The sequence below is a fragment of the Rhincodon typus genome, chromosome 7 (assembly GCF_021869965.1).
Source record: "Rhincodon typus isolate 14 chromosome 7, sRhiTyp1.1, whole genome shotgun sequence".
NCBI classification, from domain to species: Eukaryota; Metazoa; Chordata; class Chondrichthyes; order Orectolobiformes; family Rhincodontidae; genus Rhincodon; species Rhincodon typus.
This window is the reverse complement of record NC_063338.1, coordinates 19,693,598-19,714,552: the sequence shown is the minus strand read 5'-3', so window position 1 is coordinate 19,714,552 and position 20,955 is coordinate 19,693,598. Positions and strand designations below refer to the sequence as shown.

Below are 20,955 nucleotides of genomic sequence, written 5' to 3'. Positions count from 1 at the left end.
AGAAGGCATACGGCATGCTTTCATTCATCAGACGGGGCACTGAGTACAAGAGTTGGCAGGACATGTTACAGTTGTATAGGACTTTGGTTCGACCATATTTGGAATACTGTGTACAGTTCTGGTCGCGACTTTACCAAAAGGATGTGGATGCTTTGGATAGGGTGCAGAGGAGGTTCACCAGGATGTTGCCTGGTATGGAGGGCGCTAGCTATGAAGAGAGGTTGAGTAGATTAGGATTATTTACATTAGAAAGACGGAGGTTGAGGGGGGACCTGATTGAGGTCTACAAAATCATGAGAGGTAAAGACAGGGTGGATAGCAAGAAGCTTTTTCCCAGAGTGGGGTCTCAATTACTAGGGGTCACGATTTCAAGGTGAGAGGGGAAAAGTTTAAGGGAGATATGCGTGGAAAGTTCTTTACGCAGAGGGTGGTGGGTGCCTGGAACGCGTTGCCAGCGGAGGTGGTAGAGGCGGGCACGAAAGCGTCATTTAAGATGTATATAGACAGATACATGAATGGGCAGGGAGCAGAGGGATACAGATCCTTGGAAAATAGGCGACAGGTTTAGACAGAGGATCTGGATCGGCGCAGGCTTGGAGGGCCGAAGGGCCTGTTCATGTGCTGTAATTTTCTTTGATAAAAGAGATAACAAGGTGTAGAGCTGGATGAACACAGCAGGCCAAGCAGCATCAGAGGAGCCGGAAAGCTGACGTTTCCGGCCTGGACCCTTCTTCAGAAAAAGGGTCCTACTATCTCTGTAATTTTCTTTGTTCTTTTTGTTCTTGTTCATCTGTGAAGGATGCACACACTTGGCCAAAAATATGACACTTTAGGCTCAATGTTAAAAGGGCCTGGCTTGACGTCTCCCCTGAATTTCTCAAATTTCTTCTCATAGCCTATACCGTTCAGGACCAGGGAAGATTTTGTCCATTAATTTAAGAAATCGAAAGCTTGATTAAAGGGATAGGTTTTCAGGAGCATCTTAAAGGTGAGAGAAAGGTGTAAAAATTGAGAGACTTGGGGGGGGAGATTCCAGAGTTTAAGGCCTGGTCAACTGAAGGCTTGGATACCAAGGGTGGAGCAACTATAATAAGGAAGGTGAGATATTTTTTGCTCTTATCTACAAGCCAGGAGTCCATGCTGTTTCATGTACTAGGCCTGAAGACAGGTTCTTGACTCACTGTTTTGCCCAGTGTCATGGTCCACTCTCAGGAGCAGGGGGCACCCTGGGCAGAGCGGGAAATGGAATCCACACTGTTGGCATTATTTTGAACTCCACACTAGCCAACCACGCAAACTGGCCACGGACTAGACAGGATACGGATCTAAAATAGGTCTCCGCATGGAACTCATTATGGATATTAGGACTTGGAGGTTAGATCAAGATAGTAACATTTGGAAAACATTAGTAATTGCATAACGGTCCAACTTTGGATATACAAATAAGGAAAAACTCATCAAGAGACACCCTAGAATGGGTAAAATGTTCCTCATTTTGCAACCTAGGCTTATTTCTTACAAGTTGGCAGCACGGCAAGATACACTCAGTCACCCATTGAAATGTGAATGCTTCTTAGTCATCTGCTTGACTCAGGAACTTGCTTTGAAGGAACAATTAAAGGTCAAGATGAGCTAAAATAGTTTGAAAAAGCATATCATAATGCAGGCTATCTTATAAACAATGGAGTAAAACTTCTATCATAACACTCCTTTCAATGTATCTATCATGAATTGCACACTCAGTTATTGGTTTGCACTCCGTTTGAGTGGATTAATGCACATAGGCTTGGAATATGTAATTTTGCAAAATGCACTCCCCAAATCTGAATGAGTACTTCAAATATCATAACATCCAAGGATTTGGGACAAGTGCAGGAAATTAGGATTTGCGCACTTTTAGTGGTATTTATGACAGTGTAGACTCGGGCTGAAGGGCCGCTTCTTCCTGTATGAATCTATGGATCAAAAATACCCTTGAGGGTATTTCCCTCAAGGATGCAGGCTTGACAGATCTCAGATAAATCAATGGGGCAACTTTGTGGTCCCAATAAAACTAGGAAGCGATCTTGGACAAAATGCCATAATGTGTCAGAATACCAAACCAAGGAAGGTTGGCCCCTGACAAATGTTTGCTGTTCCCTAAGATAGTGAAGCAAAACTAACTAATAGTGCATCTCTCCTACCGCAGTTATAGACCAACACTGAGGAGAACTGTTACATCGTGATGAACGAATTTATGGCCCTGATTGGAAGCTCACTAAGGACCTAGGTAAGCTTGTGGGTAACTAATGTCCAACTCAGAAAGGTTGATAGATTTGTTATTAACTCTAACTGGGTGATTGCTTGGTTACTTGTATTGAGGATATGATATGAGAGGCAGCAGCATTAAGACCAGGTCTGGTTAAAACTTAGAAAAATGGTTCCAATTAGTCCCACATTCGTAGGTTTCAATCTGACACCACTAAAGTGTTTCAGTCAGTGCATCAGATTCCTTTTCTCAAATCCTTCTCCGCACAAAGAAACTCAACATGAATATCTCGTAAGGAGGAATTCCAAAGTAAAATGGTACTGACAAAGGGAAACTGCTTCCAAGTGGAGGCTGCTCATCTCTTTCCCACAGAGCAGGCTAAGGCACAAACTGGAGTTTTCCATCTGCCACAGAAAGAGGAACCTAGCAGTGCCGGAGTTGTCCTTTTGGCTGTAAAAGGCTAGGCAGAAAATTCCAATTACTACTGCAACCCCTCACAGGCTGGAGCTGGTCTCTTTGAACAAGTTTTCCCATCCCCCGCTTACCAATCTTCGAAACATGGTATGGTCAACAGACTTACCTCAGGACATGGAATAGTTCTACCTTGTTGACAAGAGACACGTGCTCATTCGCATTCATCAGGGCAAATTCACAAGGATGGCAAATTTCAGTCAATTGCAGCAATTTACACTATAGGAAAAAATGGTGCTGATTTTTTTTTGCACTAGACATTTGAGTTTCTTAAAACATGAACCAGCACAATGCGTCAGACTCTGGCGATTCAATGGTGTGAGAAACAGGAAACCACATCACAGCATAGCCCATCCGCAGCATTTCAGTGACACTTTGCTGCGAGCGGGAGCTGTAAGTGCAAAATACGAGAATAATTTGTGGAGTGTCAGCGACTGCCGTGCTGTTTCAGCTCAGTGCTGACATTCCGATAGTGTGCAGTGTGCAGCTGGCTTTTAGTGGGTAATGTCACCCTGGGCACTGGGTAATGTCACCCTGGGCTTCAGTGTATTCTCATGTTGCAAAAGGCTGGGGACCTTTTCTTCAGGACATACAAAAGAAGGGGGTGACTAATACCGAGTCTGAAAACTACGAAGAGATTTGGGAAAGTCCACATGCAGGGGGACCTGGGTGGGTGGGAAATTAAGACTGGAGGCCCCAAATATGAGATAGTCACTAATAAATCCAAGAAGAAGAACTTTGGGCTGGCACGGTGGCTCAGTGGTTAGCACTGCTGCCTCACAGTGCCAGGAAGCTGGGTTCAATTCCACCCTTGGGTGACTGTCTGTGTGGAGTTTGCACATTCTCCCTGGGTCTGCATGGGTTTCCTCCGGGTGCTCCAGTTTCCTCCCACAGTCCAAAGATGCGCAGGTCAGGTGGATTGGCCATGGGGAAATGCAGGGATGGGGCAGGTCTTGGGTGGGATGCTCTTCGGAGATTCGGGTGTGGACTCGATGGGCTGAATGGCCTTCTTCTGCACTGCGGAGATTCTAAGATTCTACCATGAAAGCCTCTATCACATCACATGGAGTGGCTGAAGTGAACAGTATCAATGCATTTCAGGAGATGTTAGATAAATACAAGAGGAGAGGACTGGAAGGATATTCTGATGTGAAGTGGGAGGATGGATGCTCGTCTGGGCCACAAACAGTGGTATGGGCCAGTGGGAGTGAAAACCTGCCAGTACGGTGCATTTCCATCACCTTGCTGGCATTAGCTGAGAGGGGCCAGGCAGCAACAGAAACATCACTATAATTACTCAGGGGATAAAAAATACATTTGGACAACCCATGGTAGGGAGAGATTTTCTCTGGTTGCTATGTCTTTACACCATCTTAAACAGAGCAGCAAGATTACATTTTTTGGCTATTTATAGACAAGTTCATAGCTTAATGATTAAGTTTCCAGTAAGTTTCCAGGACTGTGACCCCGCCCTTACAGTAGTTTCATGGATAACACATGTCGGAACCAGAAAGGCTGAGGAAAAGTAGAAGTAAATCGGATCTATTCAAATTACAAAAGAAAAATTCCACTTGAGTCCATATTGATAGAATTCAATCTGATATTCTAGAAAAGCCTTAAATACAGGCTTACAGAAGTCTGTTCCATTTAATACACACTAAGCACCAAGAGCCAAGGCAGTTAGAGAAAGAACAAACAACAAGTTATGAAAACAGAAGCCTCTACAGAAATAATGTACGATTAGAAGCTGAAACGGAATTTCAACCTATGATTGAATGTTGCATCAATCTTAAAATTCTTATCCCTGTTTTCAAGTCCCTCCCTACACACCATTCCCTATATCTATAATCTTCCCCAGCCCCACGTTCCTCCAAGGTACCTAAACTCTAAATATGGCCTTTTGAGCATCCCCCTTCTAATCGCTTCATTGTTGGTGGCCATGCCTTCACCTGCATGGGCCCCAAACTTGGGAATTTGCTCCTTAAAAACTTCTCATTTCTCCCTCTCCTTTGAGGCGGCACAGTGGCTCAATGGTTAGCACTGCCACCTCGCAGTGCCACGGATCCAGGTTCAATTCCAGCCTTGGGCGATTGTCTGTGTGAAGTTTGCACATTCCCCCCGTGTCTGCGCGGGTTTCCTCCAGGAACTCCAGTTTCCTCCCACAGTCCGAAGGTGTGCAGGTTAGGTGGATTCCCATGCTAAATTGCCCATAATGTCCAGGGATATGTAGGATAAGTGGATTAGCCATAGGAAATATGGGAGTGGGTCTAGGTGGGATGCTCTTCAGAGGGGCAGTATGGGCTGAACGGCCTGCTTCCACACTGTAGGGATTCTATCATTTAAAACAGCCCTTGAAACATACCCCTTCAACCAAGTTTTTGATCATCTGCCCTGATGTCAAGTTGTGTGGCTTTTACAGATGCATCATAGAAAGCATACCATCCGGCTGCATAACGGTCTCCTACGGCAACTGCTCTGTCCAACACAGTAAAAAACTATGGAAGGTGGTGTGCACAGCCCAGACCATCACGAAAGCCAACCTCCCATCCACGGAGTCATTTACATTTCTCATTGCTGCAGGAAAGCTGCCAACATCATCAAAGACCCCTCCCGCCCTGGTAATGCTCTCCTACAACCTCTTCTGTCAGGCAGAAGATACAGAAGCTTGAACACACACAATTGCAGGTTCAAGAACAGCTTCTCCCCTGCTGCTATGAGACTGATGAATGGACGCCCTAACTTCAAATATATTGATCTAGCCTAGCACACGTCTTTTGTATTGTAACCTGTATGCCTCACTCTGTCCAAGTTTTTTTTCACCCCATGATCTGTATGTCCTTGCTTACAATGATCTGCCTGTACTGCTCACAAACAAAGCTTTTCACTGTACTGAGGTACAGGTGATAATAAGTCAAATCAAATCAAATTTAATTGAGTTCTGAGGAAGGGTCATCAGACCCGAAACGTTAACTCTGATTTTTTTCTTCACAGATGCTGCCAGACCTGCTGAGCTTTTCCAGCAACTTCTGTTTTTGTTCCTGATTTGCAGCATCTGCAGTTCTTTCGGTTTTTATTTTGTTCAAATTTAATATTGCTTGATTCCACTACTGTGAAGCACCCTGGGATGTAAAAAGTGCCATATGAATGCAAGTTGTTGTTATATACATTGTATGACGTACGATTGCCTAGGTTCTTAAAGTGGAAGAACAAATATTTCCAAAACTACAAATGTGAACAAACGTTAAATCCACCCATTACACCACACCCAGTTGTACATTGAAGTGGTTTGGATGAAACCATTACTGGACCTAATTTATTTTCCATTCATTACTTGAAATTGGAGTTTGTATTAAATCCGCACTGTGCAGCTTCTCCGCATCTATCTTCCTTAATTATTTCCCCTAATGTTTACAAAGGATCCGCACCTGAAATGCTAACTCGTTGGTTCAGTGTACGTTGACTGCGTGATGGTTCACAATTTTTTCGGTTCGTCTTCCATAAGCCACGCTACTCAGACAATCCAATTTTCCTCACTCGGTCTCGCTAGAAAGTGCTAAAGATACGTCGGTGTGTAAATTGGCCTTCTATACCACAAAGAAAATGCCTCAAAAAATGGGAGTCAACTTATACGTTGAGTATAAGAGTGAACTGCTGGGCATGGTTATCTGGCGCTTGGAAATTTGAAATGTCATCAGCATCCGACACAGAAAGGAGCTTGTTTTTTTCCCCAAGTTCCAAAGATACTGAGAAGTAAAACCTACATCTATCTGTAGGGTGAAAAGCTGAGTTTGACTTCTAAACACGAGTTGTAGGTTGAAAAAGAGGGGAGTTGACTTACACACTCGGTACAGGCAAAATCATGGCTTCTGAAGTCAGAAAATGGAGCCATCTTATCCACTGATTTGTTGTATTTGTTTTGATAAGCAGTGATCGATCCTGGGTCACCCTCATTCACATTAGCTTACATGGCGTTTCTTTTTTGCCAATCATTCAAGAACTGAATGATCAAAATTCACCTTCAAAATCATGCCAACACTGACCGATTCCAACATCTGTCCTGAAAGCATTGACTCATACTGGGGTGCAGTACCTACAGGATTTAGAAATTCTCTGGTACCTTCCATGAGTTACTGTTCACAGCTAACGATGAAGCAGTGAGCTTCACTTGTATTCAATTGTGTGAGCCCTTGTTTTCATCAGAAAACCACACATTCATACATTTGTAGCAAGGATCAGCAACTGGGATCTACAGGAATGGGTAATGAGTTAAAAACAGCCAAATACCCCAGAAAATTACTGCTGGAGGGCTGATGATGTAGGTGGTACAATTAATCACCGTCAAACAACAGCCAAGAGCAGGAGCTGGACGTTCAACCCCTCAACAATAGCGGGAAGCAATGGCCAAGTGGTATTATTGCAGATAATGTTCTGGGGATCCAGGTTCGAATCCTGTCATGGCAGATGGTGGAATTTGAATTCAATAAATATCTGGAATTAAGAGTCTAATATTGACTTTGAATCCATTGTCAATTGTTGGAAAAACCCCTGCTGTCCTTACCTGGTCTGGCCTACATGTAACTCCAGACCCACAACAATGTGGTTGACTCTTAACTGCCCTCTGGGCAATTAGGGATGGGCAATAAATGCTGCCTAGCCAGCGACACCCTCATCCCGTGAAAGAATAAAGAAAAAGAAAGAAACCAATGCAGTTTATACGGTTTGGGATAGTATCTACAGAACACTATCATAGTCCAGATCTCGTCATCAGTGTTATCCCCTCCCAAGTCTTGATCAATTGGACCAAATGGCTGAGGAATGGCAGATGGAGTTTAATTTGGATAAATACGAGGTATTGCATTTTGCTAAAATAAACAAGGGATGGACCGATACAGTTAATGGTAGAGATCTGGGTAGTGTTGTTGAACAGAAAGACTAGGGGTTCAGGGGCATAGTCCTTTGAAGTTTGTGTCACAGGTAGACAGGGTGCTTAAGAAGGCATTTAGCACCGTTGCCTTCATTGTTCAGACTATTGACTATAGGAGTTGGGACATCATGTTCAGGTTGTACAGGACATTGGTAAGGCCACATTTGGAGTACTGTATACAGTTCTGGTCACCCTGCTATGGGAAGGGCATTATTAAAGTTGACAGGGTTCAGAAGAGATTTACCAGGATGTTGCCAGGAATGGAGAGATCCAGTTATAAGGAGAGGTTGGATAGACTGGAACTTTTTACACCGGAGTATAGGAGGTTGAGGGGTGACCTTAAAGAGGTTTATAAAATCATGAGGGGGCATAGATAAGGTGAATAACGAAGATCTTTTCCCTTGGATGGGGGAGTTCAAAACTAGGGGGCGTATTTTTAAGGTGAGTGGAGAAAGATTTAAAAGGGACCTGAGGGGCATTTTTTTCACACAGAGAGTGATTCATATGTGGAATGAACTGCCAGAGGAAGTGGTAGATACAGGTACAGTTACAACATTTAAAAGACATTTGGATAAATACATGAATAGGAACGGTTCAGAGAGATAAGTGCCGAATGCAGTAAGTGGGATTAGTTTAGTTTGGGAAACTTAGTTGGCTTGGACTAGTTGGACCGAAAGGTCTATTTCCGTGTTGTATGATCTATGACTCTGTAAATCAGCTTTTGTTACAGCTGTTTTTACTTTGACCTAACCATACATCTTAACTTCAACATCAGGAAAATGCCTGCACGTACAGGTCAGTCTTAAGAAGATTAGGTACATGGGAGAAGAATGTGGAATGTCCTGCCAGAGAGCAGTTGAGGTGAATAGTATTGATGGGGTTATGAAATGATGTGGGAGGAAGGAATACAAGGATAGATGAGATGGAATCAGGATTGGAGGGGATGCTTATATGGAACATAAAGACCAGAATGGATCAGTTATCCCTAGCGGTCCTTAATTTCAGTGTAACTGCAATAAAACTCACCCTAACTGTGAATAAATCAGACTGTACATTTGCGCCAGATGCATACCATTCCCTCCAACAACTGCATTAAGGACTGTACAAACTCACTAAGGGGAGATGACGACCATTATCGCTGGACTGTTAATCCATAGGCCCAGGTAATATTCTGAGGACGTCGGTTTGAATCCTGCGACAGTGGAAATTGAATTCAGTAAAAATCTGGAATTAAGATTCTAGTGATGACCAGAAATCCATTGTCAAATGTTGGGAAAAACCCACCTGGTTCACTAATGTCCTTCAGGGAATGAAACTGCCATCCTTACCTGGTCTGGCCTACACGTGACTCCAGACCCACAGTAAGGCAGTTGATTCTTAACTGCCCTCTGGGTACTTAAGGATTAGGCCTTACCAGCGACGCCCTCATCCTGTAATTGAATAAAACGGCTTTCTTCTCTTCAGTTTAGGATGCACTTAAAACACAGGACTCAGACACAAAAAGGTTAGATTTCTTGCCCAAGGCTGTAATCCCACCACTGGGATGAGACACAGGGCAGGGGGTCTGGAAATGATGGCGATGGGACTCTGGCTGATTGCAAAACCTGCTCAGTTGCCCCCTGTCCAGTTGAATAGAATGGATGGGCTCCCAATTCTAGAGGGAGTGGAGTAGGCCATCTGGGATTGACACTTCAGCAGACCCTCTCTGAGACAGGAGCAGCCATTTTAGGTTGTGGGCTGACAAGTTGCCTTGAGATGGAAGCAACCTCTGAAGAGTTCTTATATGTCCAGAAATAAAACAAATGACCACAGTAATCAGTGCATCACTGCGGAAGAGAAATTCCTCCAGACCATTGCGGCAGCTCTGTCCCTCATGCAAACATGGCTGCAGGAGGGGGTATTAAGTTCAGGGAGGCAATGATGGCCGATTTCCCTGCCCCCACCCAGCTCAGCTCCCATGAGGCCTCTTCAGTTCATTAGGTTTTGGTCACATCTGGTAGGAGTTGCCTGCTTGGAAAATCCCAGACAGATTTTAATAAGCGCTAACGTTGGGATTTTAAATTGGCCTAATTGGCTTTCTGGCTGCTGCCAGGCAATTAACCATTACCACTCCCCCACTCCCTCTCCGATCTGACCTCAATGAAAACAACCAGAGGCTGAGTCACAGCAGCAGCTCAGCAGGCTAGCTGAGTGCAGGGGTGTGCAGGATCACCGCTCCTTGCTCCTACCTCCGTATCCCGACAAAAAGGTAGCCTAAATAGTCAGAGTGCTAGTTTTTGCTGCACAGGATTTATTTGGGATGCAGGACAATCGAGGGGATGTTTGCCAACAAAAGCACACTGCTTCCCGTAAACCCCTGTGGCTGATTTATTAGGCTGGATTGCAAACAGGTTTCCAAGTCTATGGGAAGGAAGGGAAGCTGAATTTTTCTCTCTTTTCACAAAAGGCAAGCTATTGTTTTCATCGCTCTCAGTCTTGGTCCAAAAGCTCCACCTCGCTGACTATAGGCAGCTGTTTTCTGTAGCTTGCCCCTTTTCCACGACATCAGTAAACTTTAAATGTCATCTTCTATGACAACCCCAGACGTCAAGCCTTCACTGAGCTGGGGAGACGGCTCAGAGACTTTTTCCCCAGGTTTCACAAAACCTCCAGCTGAGCTATTGACAATGGCAAGGGAGCAAACTGTGGATTTACCAGCATTTATCCAATCCCCTACAGAGCTTGGATTTTTGTCCACCTTTGGGATTTGGGTTCGAATCCAGATTAAACTGATAGGATATGATGGTTTTACGATGCTTGGGGCCAGGGGCAGAACAACATAGTCTTTTCTTCGGTCCTGGTTGACATTAAAAAATCAAGAGAGAACCTTGTTCCAGGGTAGGGATCCATTCAGGGTGGAATGATCCAGCCCTGCATCTCATCCCAGTGGTAGGATCAGAGCCTTGGGATAAAAGTTTAACCTTTTCATGCCCAAGCCCTGGGTTTTAAAGTGCCTCTCAAACTGAAGGGAAGGAAGCCTTTTTGTCTGATAGCTACGAATGCTTAAAGGTGAAATGAGTTTGGTCCAGTCTTAACGCAGTTGTTGGAGTGGGTGGGCCAGCTCTATAAAACGATATGCATCTGGCACAAATGTACAATCTGATTTATTCATAGTTAGGGTGAGTTTTTTTGCAGTTACACTGAGATTAAGGACCATTCGGGATACCCAATACATTCTGGTCTTTATGCTCCATATCAGCATTACCCCCGATTCTGACTCTATCTCATCATGTCATTTTATTCCTTCCTCCTACATGTGAGTATCTCCCATCCCACAACTACATCAATACTATTCACCTCAACTGCCCTTGGTAGCACATTCCACATTCTCACCACTCTCTGACAAAAGAAAATTTCTCCTGCGTTCCTAAATGGATTTATGAGTGACTCCCTTATATTTATGATGTATAACTTTACATTTTTTTGTGAGTGGAATGGTATTCTCCATGCCTCCCCTGTCAAACCCCTTCATAATTTGACACCCACTGCTAAATCCACACTCCATCCGCCTCAATTTTGTCTTCTCTGGTGTAAAAAGCCTCAGCCTGGTCTATCGTTCTCAATAGCTATCGCTTGGGTGGCAATATGTCATTGAACTGAGGTACAGACAGCTTTACTTTTCCCTGCTAAATTATTCTACACCAGCCCCAAGACTGTTAACCGAATTGGTGTAAAGTGAACGTCATTCTGGATTAGAGTTCACAATGCTGATCATTGACACTGGGTTCACAAAAAAAATCACAAAAAAAAAATCCTGGTTTGCAAAGACGAAGAGGAGAAAAATGGTATAAAATCAACCGGCTTTTTCTTTAATGACAACATGCATTGAAATAGTGCCTTAAGCACAGACAAACCAAGGTGTTTCACTTGAGGTACAGTTACACAAAACCAAAGCTGAAGAAGTGGTTTATCAAAAACCTAATCAGGGATGGGTTTGATTGAGAAGAGATGGAAAGGCTAAGAAGGAGGCAAGTAAAGAGCTTGGGGGAAATGGCTGAAGGCGTAGCCAGCACTGGTGGGACAAAAGGAACCAGGAGATAGACAGACAGTCAGAATCAGAAGACTCAGAGAGTTCGGGAAGCTCTGGGGGTAGAGCTGGTGTCAGAGATAAGGAAAGGCAAGGCCATGGAGGGATTTAAACGTCAGTTTAGGAATTTCAGGTTTGAGGCAGTCAATGTATGTTAGGAAGAAGAAGGATGATAGGTGAACAAGTCTGGATGTGAAGGAGGATACACAAGCAGAGTTTTGGATGAGCTGGTCAATGGAGGCTGCAGAAGAGGGGCCTGACTTGGAGATTACCGCAACATTTGAGACTGATGATGGCAAAGGATAGATGAGATGTGCAAAGGAAAATGGCTTGGCCCTGTGGCAGAGATGGACATGTGATAGAGTGACGAAGAGGCCAGTTTGAGGATGAATTTGCTAACGGTTTTGCGAAATTTCTGGTTCAAGATGCGGAGACTGAGATTCATAGCAACAGAGTTTCTGTTCAAGACAGGTGAGGTGAGAGTGACTATGCTCAACATTAGGGCTGTATTCGACTGAGCATGGCATTAAGGAGCCCTAGCAAAACAAGAAACAATGGGTATCAGGGGGCAAACTCTCTGGTGGTTGGAGTCATACCTGGCACATAGGAAGATGGTTGTGATTGTTGGAGGTCAATCATCTCAGCTCCAGGAGATCTCTGCAGGAGTTCCTCAGGGTAGGGTCCTAGGCTCAACCACCTTCAGCTGCTTCATCAATGACCTTCCCTCCATCACAAGGTCAGAAGTGGGGATGTTCGCTGGAAATTTCACAATATCCAGTACTATTCCCAAATTCTCAGGCACTAAAGAAGTTGGCAATCATACAGATCAAGACCTGGACAGCATCCAGGGTTTGGGCTGATAAGTGAAAACAACATTCATACTATCACATGTACCAGGCAACGACTATCTCAAACAAGAGAGAATCTAACAATTCCCCATGACATTCAATCGAATTACTTTCCCTGAATCTCCCACATTCAACATCCTAGGATTACCAGAAACTGAACTGGACTGGCTATATAAGTACAATGGCTACAAGAGCAGGTCAGATAAATGGAATCCTGGAGGAAGTTACTCACCACGTGACTGCCCAGTCTTCAACTATCTTCGAGGCACAAGTCAGGAGTATGATGGAAAACTCTCCACTTGCCTGGATGAGTGCAGTTCCAACAACACTCAAGAAGCTTGGCTCTATCCAAGACAAAGCATCTCACTTAATTGACACCATAGCCACTGGCTTCAACAATAACTTCTTTGAGCACCTATGCACCATCCATAATAGGTGCTTCATCAACTCACCAAGACTCCTTGTTCTACACTTCCGAAAACACAACTTCTACCATCCAGAAGGACAAAGGCAGCAGATGCATGAAAAAACCACACCTGCAAGTTCCCCTCCAAGACTAGATCCTGGACCAAGAACCAGGTGGCTTCATCTCAGAATAAAGGACTGGTTGTTTAGGACTGAGATGAGGAGTGATTCCTTCACTTAAATGGTTCTAAACCTTGGGAATTCTCTCCCCCAGAGACTTGTGGCTATTCAGTCATAGCTGAGATTGATGGATTTTTGGACACTTAAGGAATTAAGGGATATAGGACAGACCTGGAAGGTGGAGTTGATGTGAAGTAACAGCCATAATTCTGTAGAAAGAGGAGTAGTCTCCATTGGTCGCATGGTTGACTCTAGTTCTTATGTTCTTATGTCAGCGGGGAAAGAACGTTAGAGTTCCTCTGTTACACCATGTAACAATTTCCTCACCAGTTGTCCCTAGATTCAAGGCCAATGACTGCTCAGGATCATGAGATTCTGCCACAGGCCAAATCTTGACCCGCATATTCCAGTGACTCTTTTGCTTTGTTGCCAAAACAAAACTCATATCTGTCCACAGTTGATCAGCTAATCATTCGCCTCCGTATATATACCGTAACCTACAGGATTACAATTCAAAAGCTGAGATGGAGGACTTGGCTGAGTGGCTCTTTCTGGCCAGTGCAGGCACAAGGGACCAAATGACCTCCTTTTGTCCTGCATATTCTGAAAATGGATGACATTAAATGTACGGTTTGTGTTGGACATTTAATGCGAACCCCATTTGTGTATGGGGTCCATGTACGAAGTGTTACCCACAGATGTTGAACATTTCTCAAGCATCTGCTCCTTCCCATGGACATGCATATAGAATTTATTTTTGAATTCACTGAACATTTCACCGATATGGTACCAGCAAGCGCTATCTTCCTTCAAACTAGGCCCATGCATAAGCCAGCAAAGGCACGGAAGCACTACAACACATGGAGAACACAGCACATGTAGTAATGATGGAAGCAGTCGCGGAATTCATGGGGCACTTACTCCGGACATGATTTTCTGCGCAGTGAAGCATATCTGCTGCATGAATAAACTGGTATCCAGTTCCTCGAGCTCGGAGCTCAGCTTCCGTGTATCCCAGAACAATCTTCCCCCTGGCACAGAGAGGAAATGGTTAACCAGAGCAGACGGCAAACCTGGGAACCATCACAATTACGAACAACAACTCTGTCCCCTTTGAGAATACGGGGTTGTGGACCACTCTCCCACTGGCGGGACAATCTCCGACAAAACCTGACTCAAAGGGAGGCGATGGCCTAGTGGTATTATTGCTGGGCTGTTAATCCAGAAACCCAGATAACATTTTGGGGACCCGGGTTCAAATCCCACCACGACAGATGGCGGAATTTGCATTCAATAAATATCTGGAATTAAGAGTCTAATGATGACCATGAACCCATTGTCAATTGTCAGGAAAAAGCCATCTGGTCCCTAATGTCCTTCAGGGAAGGAAACTTCCATCCTTATCTGGTCTGGCCTACATGTGACTCCAGACCCACAGCAATGTGGTTGACTCTTAACTGCCCTCTGGGCAATGAGGGATGGGCAATAAATGCTGCCTGGCCAGCAACGCCCTCATCCCGTGAATCAATAAAGAGAGAAAAAAAAATCTGCAATCTGAGTTGAGGGGTGTAGGGATTCAAACAAAAAAATAAGATGAGTCACAAACTGTTCTCAAAAAAACATCAGGTCCCCTGAATGAAATATTTGGTTTTGAGTTTTCGGGTGGAGCAGTGATTGCAAGGTACTGCAAAGCTGGTGAGCTCAGTTGGCTGAAGAGCTGGTTTGCAACATAGACTCATGTCAGTAGTGTGGGCTCGATTCCTGCACAGCCTACCATGAAGGACCCTTAAGCTGGGGAGGTAACGGTCAAGCGGTATTATTGCTGGACTGTTAATGCAGAGACCAAGGTTCAAATCCCTCCATGGTAGATGATGGAGTTTTATTCCGAGGGGACAAAACAAATCTGGAATTACAGTCTAATGATGACCGTGAATCCATTGTTGATTGTCAGGAAAAACCCCATCTGATTCACTAATGTCTTTAGGGAAGGAAACTGTCATCCTTACCTAGTCTGGCCTGCATTTGAATCCAGACCCATTGAAATGTGTTTGCCTCTACCTGCCCTCTTGGCAATTCGGGATGGGCAATGCATGCTGGCACAGCTAATGATGCCCTGGTCCCATAAACGAATTTGAAAAAAAAACTTTCCTTCCCAACCTCGTCCCTCACCCGAAGTGTAGTGAGTCTCGGGTTGACAGCAGCCCTACAGTCCTTCGTAGACAATGGTGACTTCAGACTCACTGCAAAATGATCTGAGCATCCATGGTCTTGGCAAAGAGAAAATCATCTAGAGCTCAAGACTGTTTTGCTTGTGAGCCTGATCACCAAACACGCCCCCACCCCCCCACCCCCTCCAACCCCCAAACTTCCCCTGGCAATGTGCCTCAGGCACAACTAAAATCTGTTTGCCAGTCACCGCTGAAGCTCAAACACAAAGAGAGCTGATGGAGCTGTTACCTAAGGTTCAGTCATTTTGAGAAATGTGGAGGAACTCTGACTTAAAGAAAAGGCAATGATAAATGGGTCTCCCATTGGGAACGCTGCTGTCAGCATCAATTGAACAGAACTGGTCGGTTTGTCCAGATTGGACAATACAAAGTATTTCACTAACGATTCACTAATTATTTTAAAAAAAGATCTTTCCCTATTACAATCTATAACCGTGATCTTGATAATGGCTTCCAGTGACGTCTTGCTCCCTTTCATAACACAGGATGTAGATCATTGATCAGTAAAAGCGGCTGCACATTAACACAAGTGCCTAACAAGGATGATGCGGGGCTGTATCAAAACATTTCTGATTAATCAAGCTGCAATATAGGATATAGACTGGACGGAAAATAACCTAGCCTATGAATTGTTTGTATATAAATTACTGTAAAAGCAAACCAATTTTCTGTTACCTGTCAATAATAACACCAATTATTAATCTTCGCACATGAAACAGCTATTGCCTGAACTTAAATGGAAACGCCATGAGCACACTGAAGTGAGTGACCAGAGGCTGGAATCATAGCCTGGAGTTCATGTGACTGTGAATGACACTTGGCACATTTCCACCAAGTCAGCTACTCTCCTTAAAGCCATCAATTCGATTCCAGTCAGTAACTGGAGGGCCACATGATTTTCTTTGTAAATTCTCATGTAAATTTGGTATCATTTGGGGTGGAAGCAGGGGATTGTTTGGTTTAAGACTCTTCGATGTTGACTGTGTGCTCTCCAATGTCCTCAATATTTTCAGGTTCTTTGGCAGAGGCCCGGGTATAAAGGGGTGAGGAAGCAGGTAGTCCATTGTGTCGATGAACGAAGGCAGATCTATCAGCATACCCCATGTCTATCAGCACTTTAATTTTCATGACAGTAACCATAGGGTTTTAACTGAATCACATAACCTCATCCTGATCCCAATTCTATGCCCCAGTCAATGGCAGTTCTTCAAGATGACGGAGTGAGACTGTAGAATTACAGTTCCATGTCCCTAATGCAGACTGCATTAGAGTCTATTCAAGTCACAATGAAATTAGCACATCACCATAAATCTCAACTGGCTGATAAACACCAATCTTTACACACTGTGGGCTTATATGTGACTCAAGACATATAATTGACTCTTAACTGCCCTCTGACGTAGTCTAGTGAACCAATCAGTGACACCACCACCAGATATCAAGGAGTGGGCTTAAACGCTAAGTTAACCAGAATCCTTTTGTGCATCACTTTCAAATCATTGCCATCTCATTCTTGTTTCTTTTAGAAGCAGAAACTCCTTCACTCTATCTACTTGTCCAACCTACTCATGATTTTGATCATTTCATCAGATCTCCTCTCAGCCACCTCCTTTGCAGGGAGAACAGTCCTAACTTCTTCGATCTATCCTCAGTTGAAGTTTGGCATACCTAGAACCGTTCTAGGAAATCACTTCTGCACTCTCTACAATGTATTTGTATCTTTCCTCTAATTTGGCACCCACAACTGTACACAATACTCCAGCTGAGGTCTATCAAGTGTCTTGTACAAATTCAACATCACCTCCGAGCTCATGCACTCCATGACCCAGCTGACAACACTGTGCTTTATTTACTGCTTTGTCTGTCTCACATACAATGACCTGTGCACATAAATACCGAGGTCCCTCTGCTCCTGCATCTCTTTTCGGACTGTACCCCCTATTTTATATTGTATTGCAGTGCTCCTCCAACCAAAGTGCATCATGTCATACTTCTCTACTTTGAACCTCATCTGCCATCTATCTGCCCACACCAACTCATCAATGTCCTTTTTAAGTTTCGCACTGTTCTCTCACAGTTTCGAATTCTTCCAAGTTCAGTGCCGTTTGCAAACGTGGAAATTGCTCCCTGCACACCAACACCAACCCCTGGGGAACTCCACCACTAAGCTTCTTCTAGTCCAAAAAATACCTATTGGCCATTACTCTCTGTTTCCAATCACTGAGCCAATTTTGCATTCACTTTACTACTGACCCTTTGGTAGCAGGAACCTTGTAAGGGGGGTGGTTAGCTCAGTTAGTTGGACAACTGGTTTGCAATGTAGAGTGATCACAACAGTGTTGGATCAATTTTCACACCAGCTGAAGTTACTATGAAGGAGGGTCCTCAGGTTAAACTGCCACCAGTCATCACTCTCATGAGAGAGCAGCCCTATGGTCTGGTAAAACAATGGTGGCTTTACCATGACCTACAACTTTCCTCACAAGTCTGTTGCGAGGCACTGTATCACATGGCCTTCTGGAAATCTACGTATACTACGTCATAAGCATTATTCTCATTCACCCTTTCCATTACCCCTTCAAAAAACATCCTTGAAACTGTGAAAAATAAGAACTGTATCCACTGACACAGATTTACGCGCAAATGGCACAATGGAAATTCTGGACATTTTCATCAACGGTATACCATCCACAAACTATTTTTGACAATACAAGTCAAGCTCCCAAAGTCTAAAGATGGCTCTTTCGACTTTGTTCACCGTTCCTTACTTGGCGTCGCACGCAAGTGGTGTGAAGTCTAGTTTGTGCTTGGTCCTGAAGATCATATTCCTGGTCCGAATCTCCAAGATGGACGGAGACTGGAGAGGGGTTGCCACGGCGAACAGAGCCAGCTGAGAGGGGATGGGAGTACCGTCCTCTGCTTTCTTATTCTGTCCATGTAGGAACTTCAGCTTCCCCTGAAAGTTCAGAGCCTGGTAGAAAAAAATAAGAACATCCACCAGAAAGAAGAAACCTTCAGATTAAACTGCAAAGAATGAAATTGCTGAACATTTGGACAGATTCTGAATCTGGGGCCTTCTGAGTCCAGTGGAGGAGAGGGTGTTTTGCTTATCAACTATTTTTAAACAAATGGAGAAAACACAATCTTCAAAAGCGAGTGCACATTCCCCAGTAGGAGGAATGAAAAGAAAAAGAGGAAAATCAAAGCAAAAGGCTTCACATTCTTCTGGTTTCTGACCACCTTTGGGTACAGGAGAACATAAGAAACAGGAGGTGACCATTCAGCCCCTTGAGTCCATCCTGCCATTTAATAAGATTACGGCTGATCTGACGGTGGCTTCAAAGCCACCTTCCTCCACATTTCCCACAACACGCAATTCCCTTCTTTTTCAAAAATCCATCTATGGCAGCCTTAATAATATTCATGGTGGCACGGTGGCTCAGTGATTAGCACTGCTGCCTCACAGTGCCAGGGACCCGGGTTCGATTCCACCCTCGGGTGACTGTCTGTGTGGAGTTTGCACATTCTCCCTGTGTCTGCGTGGGTTTCCTCCGGGTGCTCCGGTTTCCTCCCACAGTCCAAAGACGTGCAGGCTAGGTGGATTGGCCACGCTAAATTGGCCGTAGTGTTCAGGGATGTATGGATTAGGTGGGTTATAGGGAAAGGGGGTAGGGCATTGGGCAGGGTGGGATGCTCTTCAGAGGGTCAGTGTGGACTTATTGGGCTAAAGGCCCTGTTTCCACGCTGTAGGGGTTCTGTGATTCTATTCTATGATTCAGTCTACACTGCCATCGAAAATTTGAAAGGCTTTGTTGCTCTGAAGGAAGAATTTCCCACTCATCACTGTCTCAACTACGCAACTGTTTATTCTGAAACAGTTCCTCCAGGGTTCCCTGTAAGAGGGGAAACATTCTCTCAGCATCTCGCTGTTAAGCCCCTTCAGACTCTTATGTGATTCAGTAAGAGCACCTCTCTAAACCCCAGTGAATATGGAATCCAACTGCTCTGACAATTGAAACTCTTCCAACCAGGAAGTTACCTAGTAAACCTCTGTAAGCTGCCTCCAATGTATTTCCTTCCTTACAGTAGGAGACTAAAATTGCTACAATACTTGAGGTGCAATCTCGGCAATGCTTTGCAATAGCGGCTTCCATATTTTACACTCGACCCTCCTTGCATTAAAAGGGTAATTTTCCATTTGCCTTCCTAATTACTGGCTGCACCTGCATGCTAATCTTTTGTGTTACATGCATAAGGACACCCAGATCCCTCTGTATCGCAGCATTCTGCAGTCTCGCTCCTTTTAATTAATATACTGATTTTTCAAATCATCTTATCCACATTTCACAGTTTTCCTCATTGTATTCCAGCTGTCAAGTGTTTGCACACTCCTTAAACCAATCTATGTCCCTTTGCAGACTTTTCATGACTTCCTTATAACTTATTCTTGCACTTATCTTGGTATCCTCAGCAAATTTGACTACAGTGTACCCACCTCTTCATCCGAGCCATTGATGTAGATTGCAAGTAGGTAAGGGCCCAACATTGATCCCTCTAAATCCTAACTAACCACAGTTTGGCAACCTGGAAATGGTCAATTATCCTGACTCTCCCAGACAAACAGAAAGTGCTCCAGATGCTGGATATCTGAAACATTTGGTGTCTTCTCTTTCATGTACTTTGACAATAGGAGGTAGCACATCAATGTGACAGGCATTTCGGAACAGAAGTGGACATAGATAGTTAGCAATCTGTTACCACTGAAATAGCCATTTATAGTAGGTTACTCGGGCAGAAACCTGCTGAAATCAACACAGGAAACATACCGTTTCAATACCATTGATTAGCAAAGAGAAAGACAGGTACCACAACTATTTAAATTAAAGCCCACTTTTCTTGATGATGGCCAACAGACTTGGGGCTCTCTAACAATCTCTAAGCTCCAGAGACAATGATCTCACTGGCTCATCCACTGCAAGTCGCCTCAGGAATAAACACAGTGTTATGTGACCTGAGTGGCATTACAGAGAGTTCGAATGCCTTTAGGCAGGGGAAATGTCATTGCAAATCCATCAGCAAAGGTCAACAATGATTAACTACAGTAATTGCAAAACCCTCACTGTAACTCTCAGATGGAACATAAGAATGCAAGAAATGGGAGCTGCGGGAAGCCATTCTGCATCTTCATCGCCATTCAACAAAATTGTGGCCGATCTTCTACCTCAACTCTACCTTCCCACTCTTTCCCCATAATCCCTGCATTCCCTTAGAATCCAAAAATAAATCAATGGCTATCTTGAATATAGCCAATGACTGAGCATTCACTGATCTCCAGGATTGAGAATTCCATATATTCACAAGGTTCTGAATGATGAACTTTCTCATCTTCTCAGTCCTAACTGGATGACACCCCTAACAACTCTGCCAATGAAGGGATAATGTTCTTGCCACCGTTTGTTCGTCTATGAACAATATACCTCAAACGTTAACAGATGGATTTCAACAAAAACAGACATAGATAGGGTTTGGCCAAAGAAAAATGCTTTCACAGCTATCTAAATGTGAGCAAAGCTTTCCTACCAGGT

General features: G+C 44.1%; 1 protein-coding gene across 1 annotated transcript in view; it reads right to left on the bottom strand.

The window, feature by feature from the left end:
• The window catches only part of LOC109924863 (aryl hydrocarbon receptor-like), a 137,908-nt gene that overhangs the window by 13,481 nt on the left and 103,472 nt on the right, over positions 1–20,955 (bottom strand). The window contains exons 5-6 of the mRNA XM_048598702.1: positions 18,139–18,382; positions 14,064–14,173 (exon numbers count right to left, since the gene is read on the bottom strand). Coding sequence (XP_048454659.1) covers positions 14,064–14,173; positions 18,139–18,382 — 354 coding nt within the window. The remainder of the gene's footprint in view (positions 1–14,063; positions 14,174–18,138; positions 18,383–20,955) is intronic.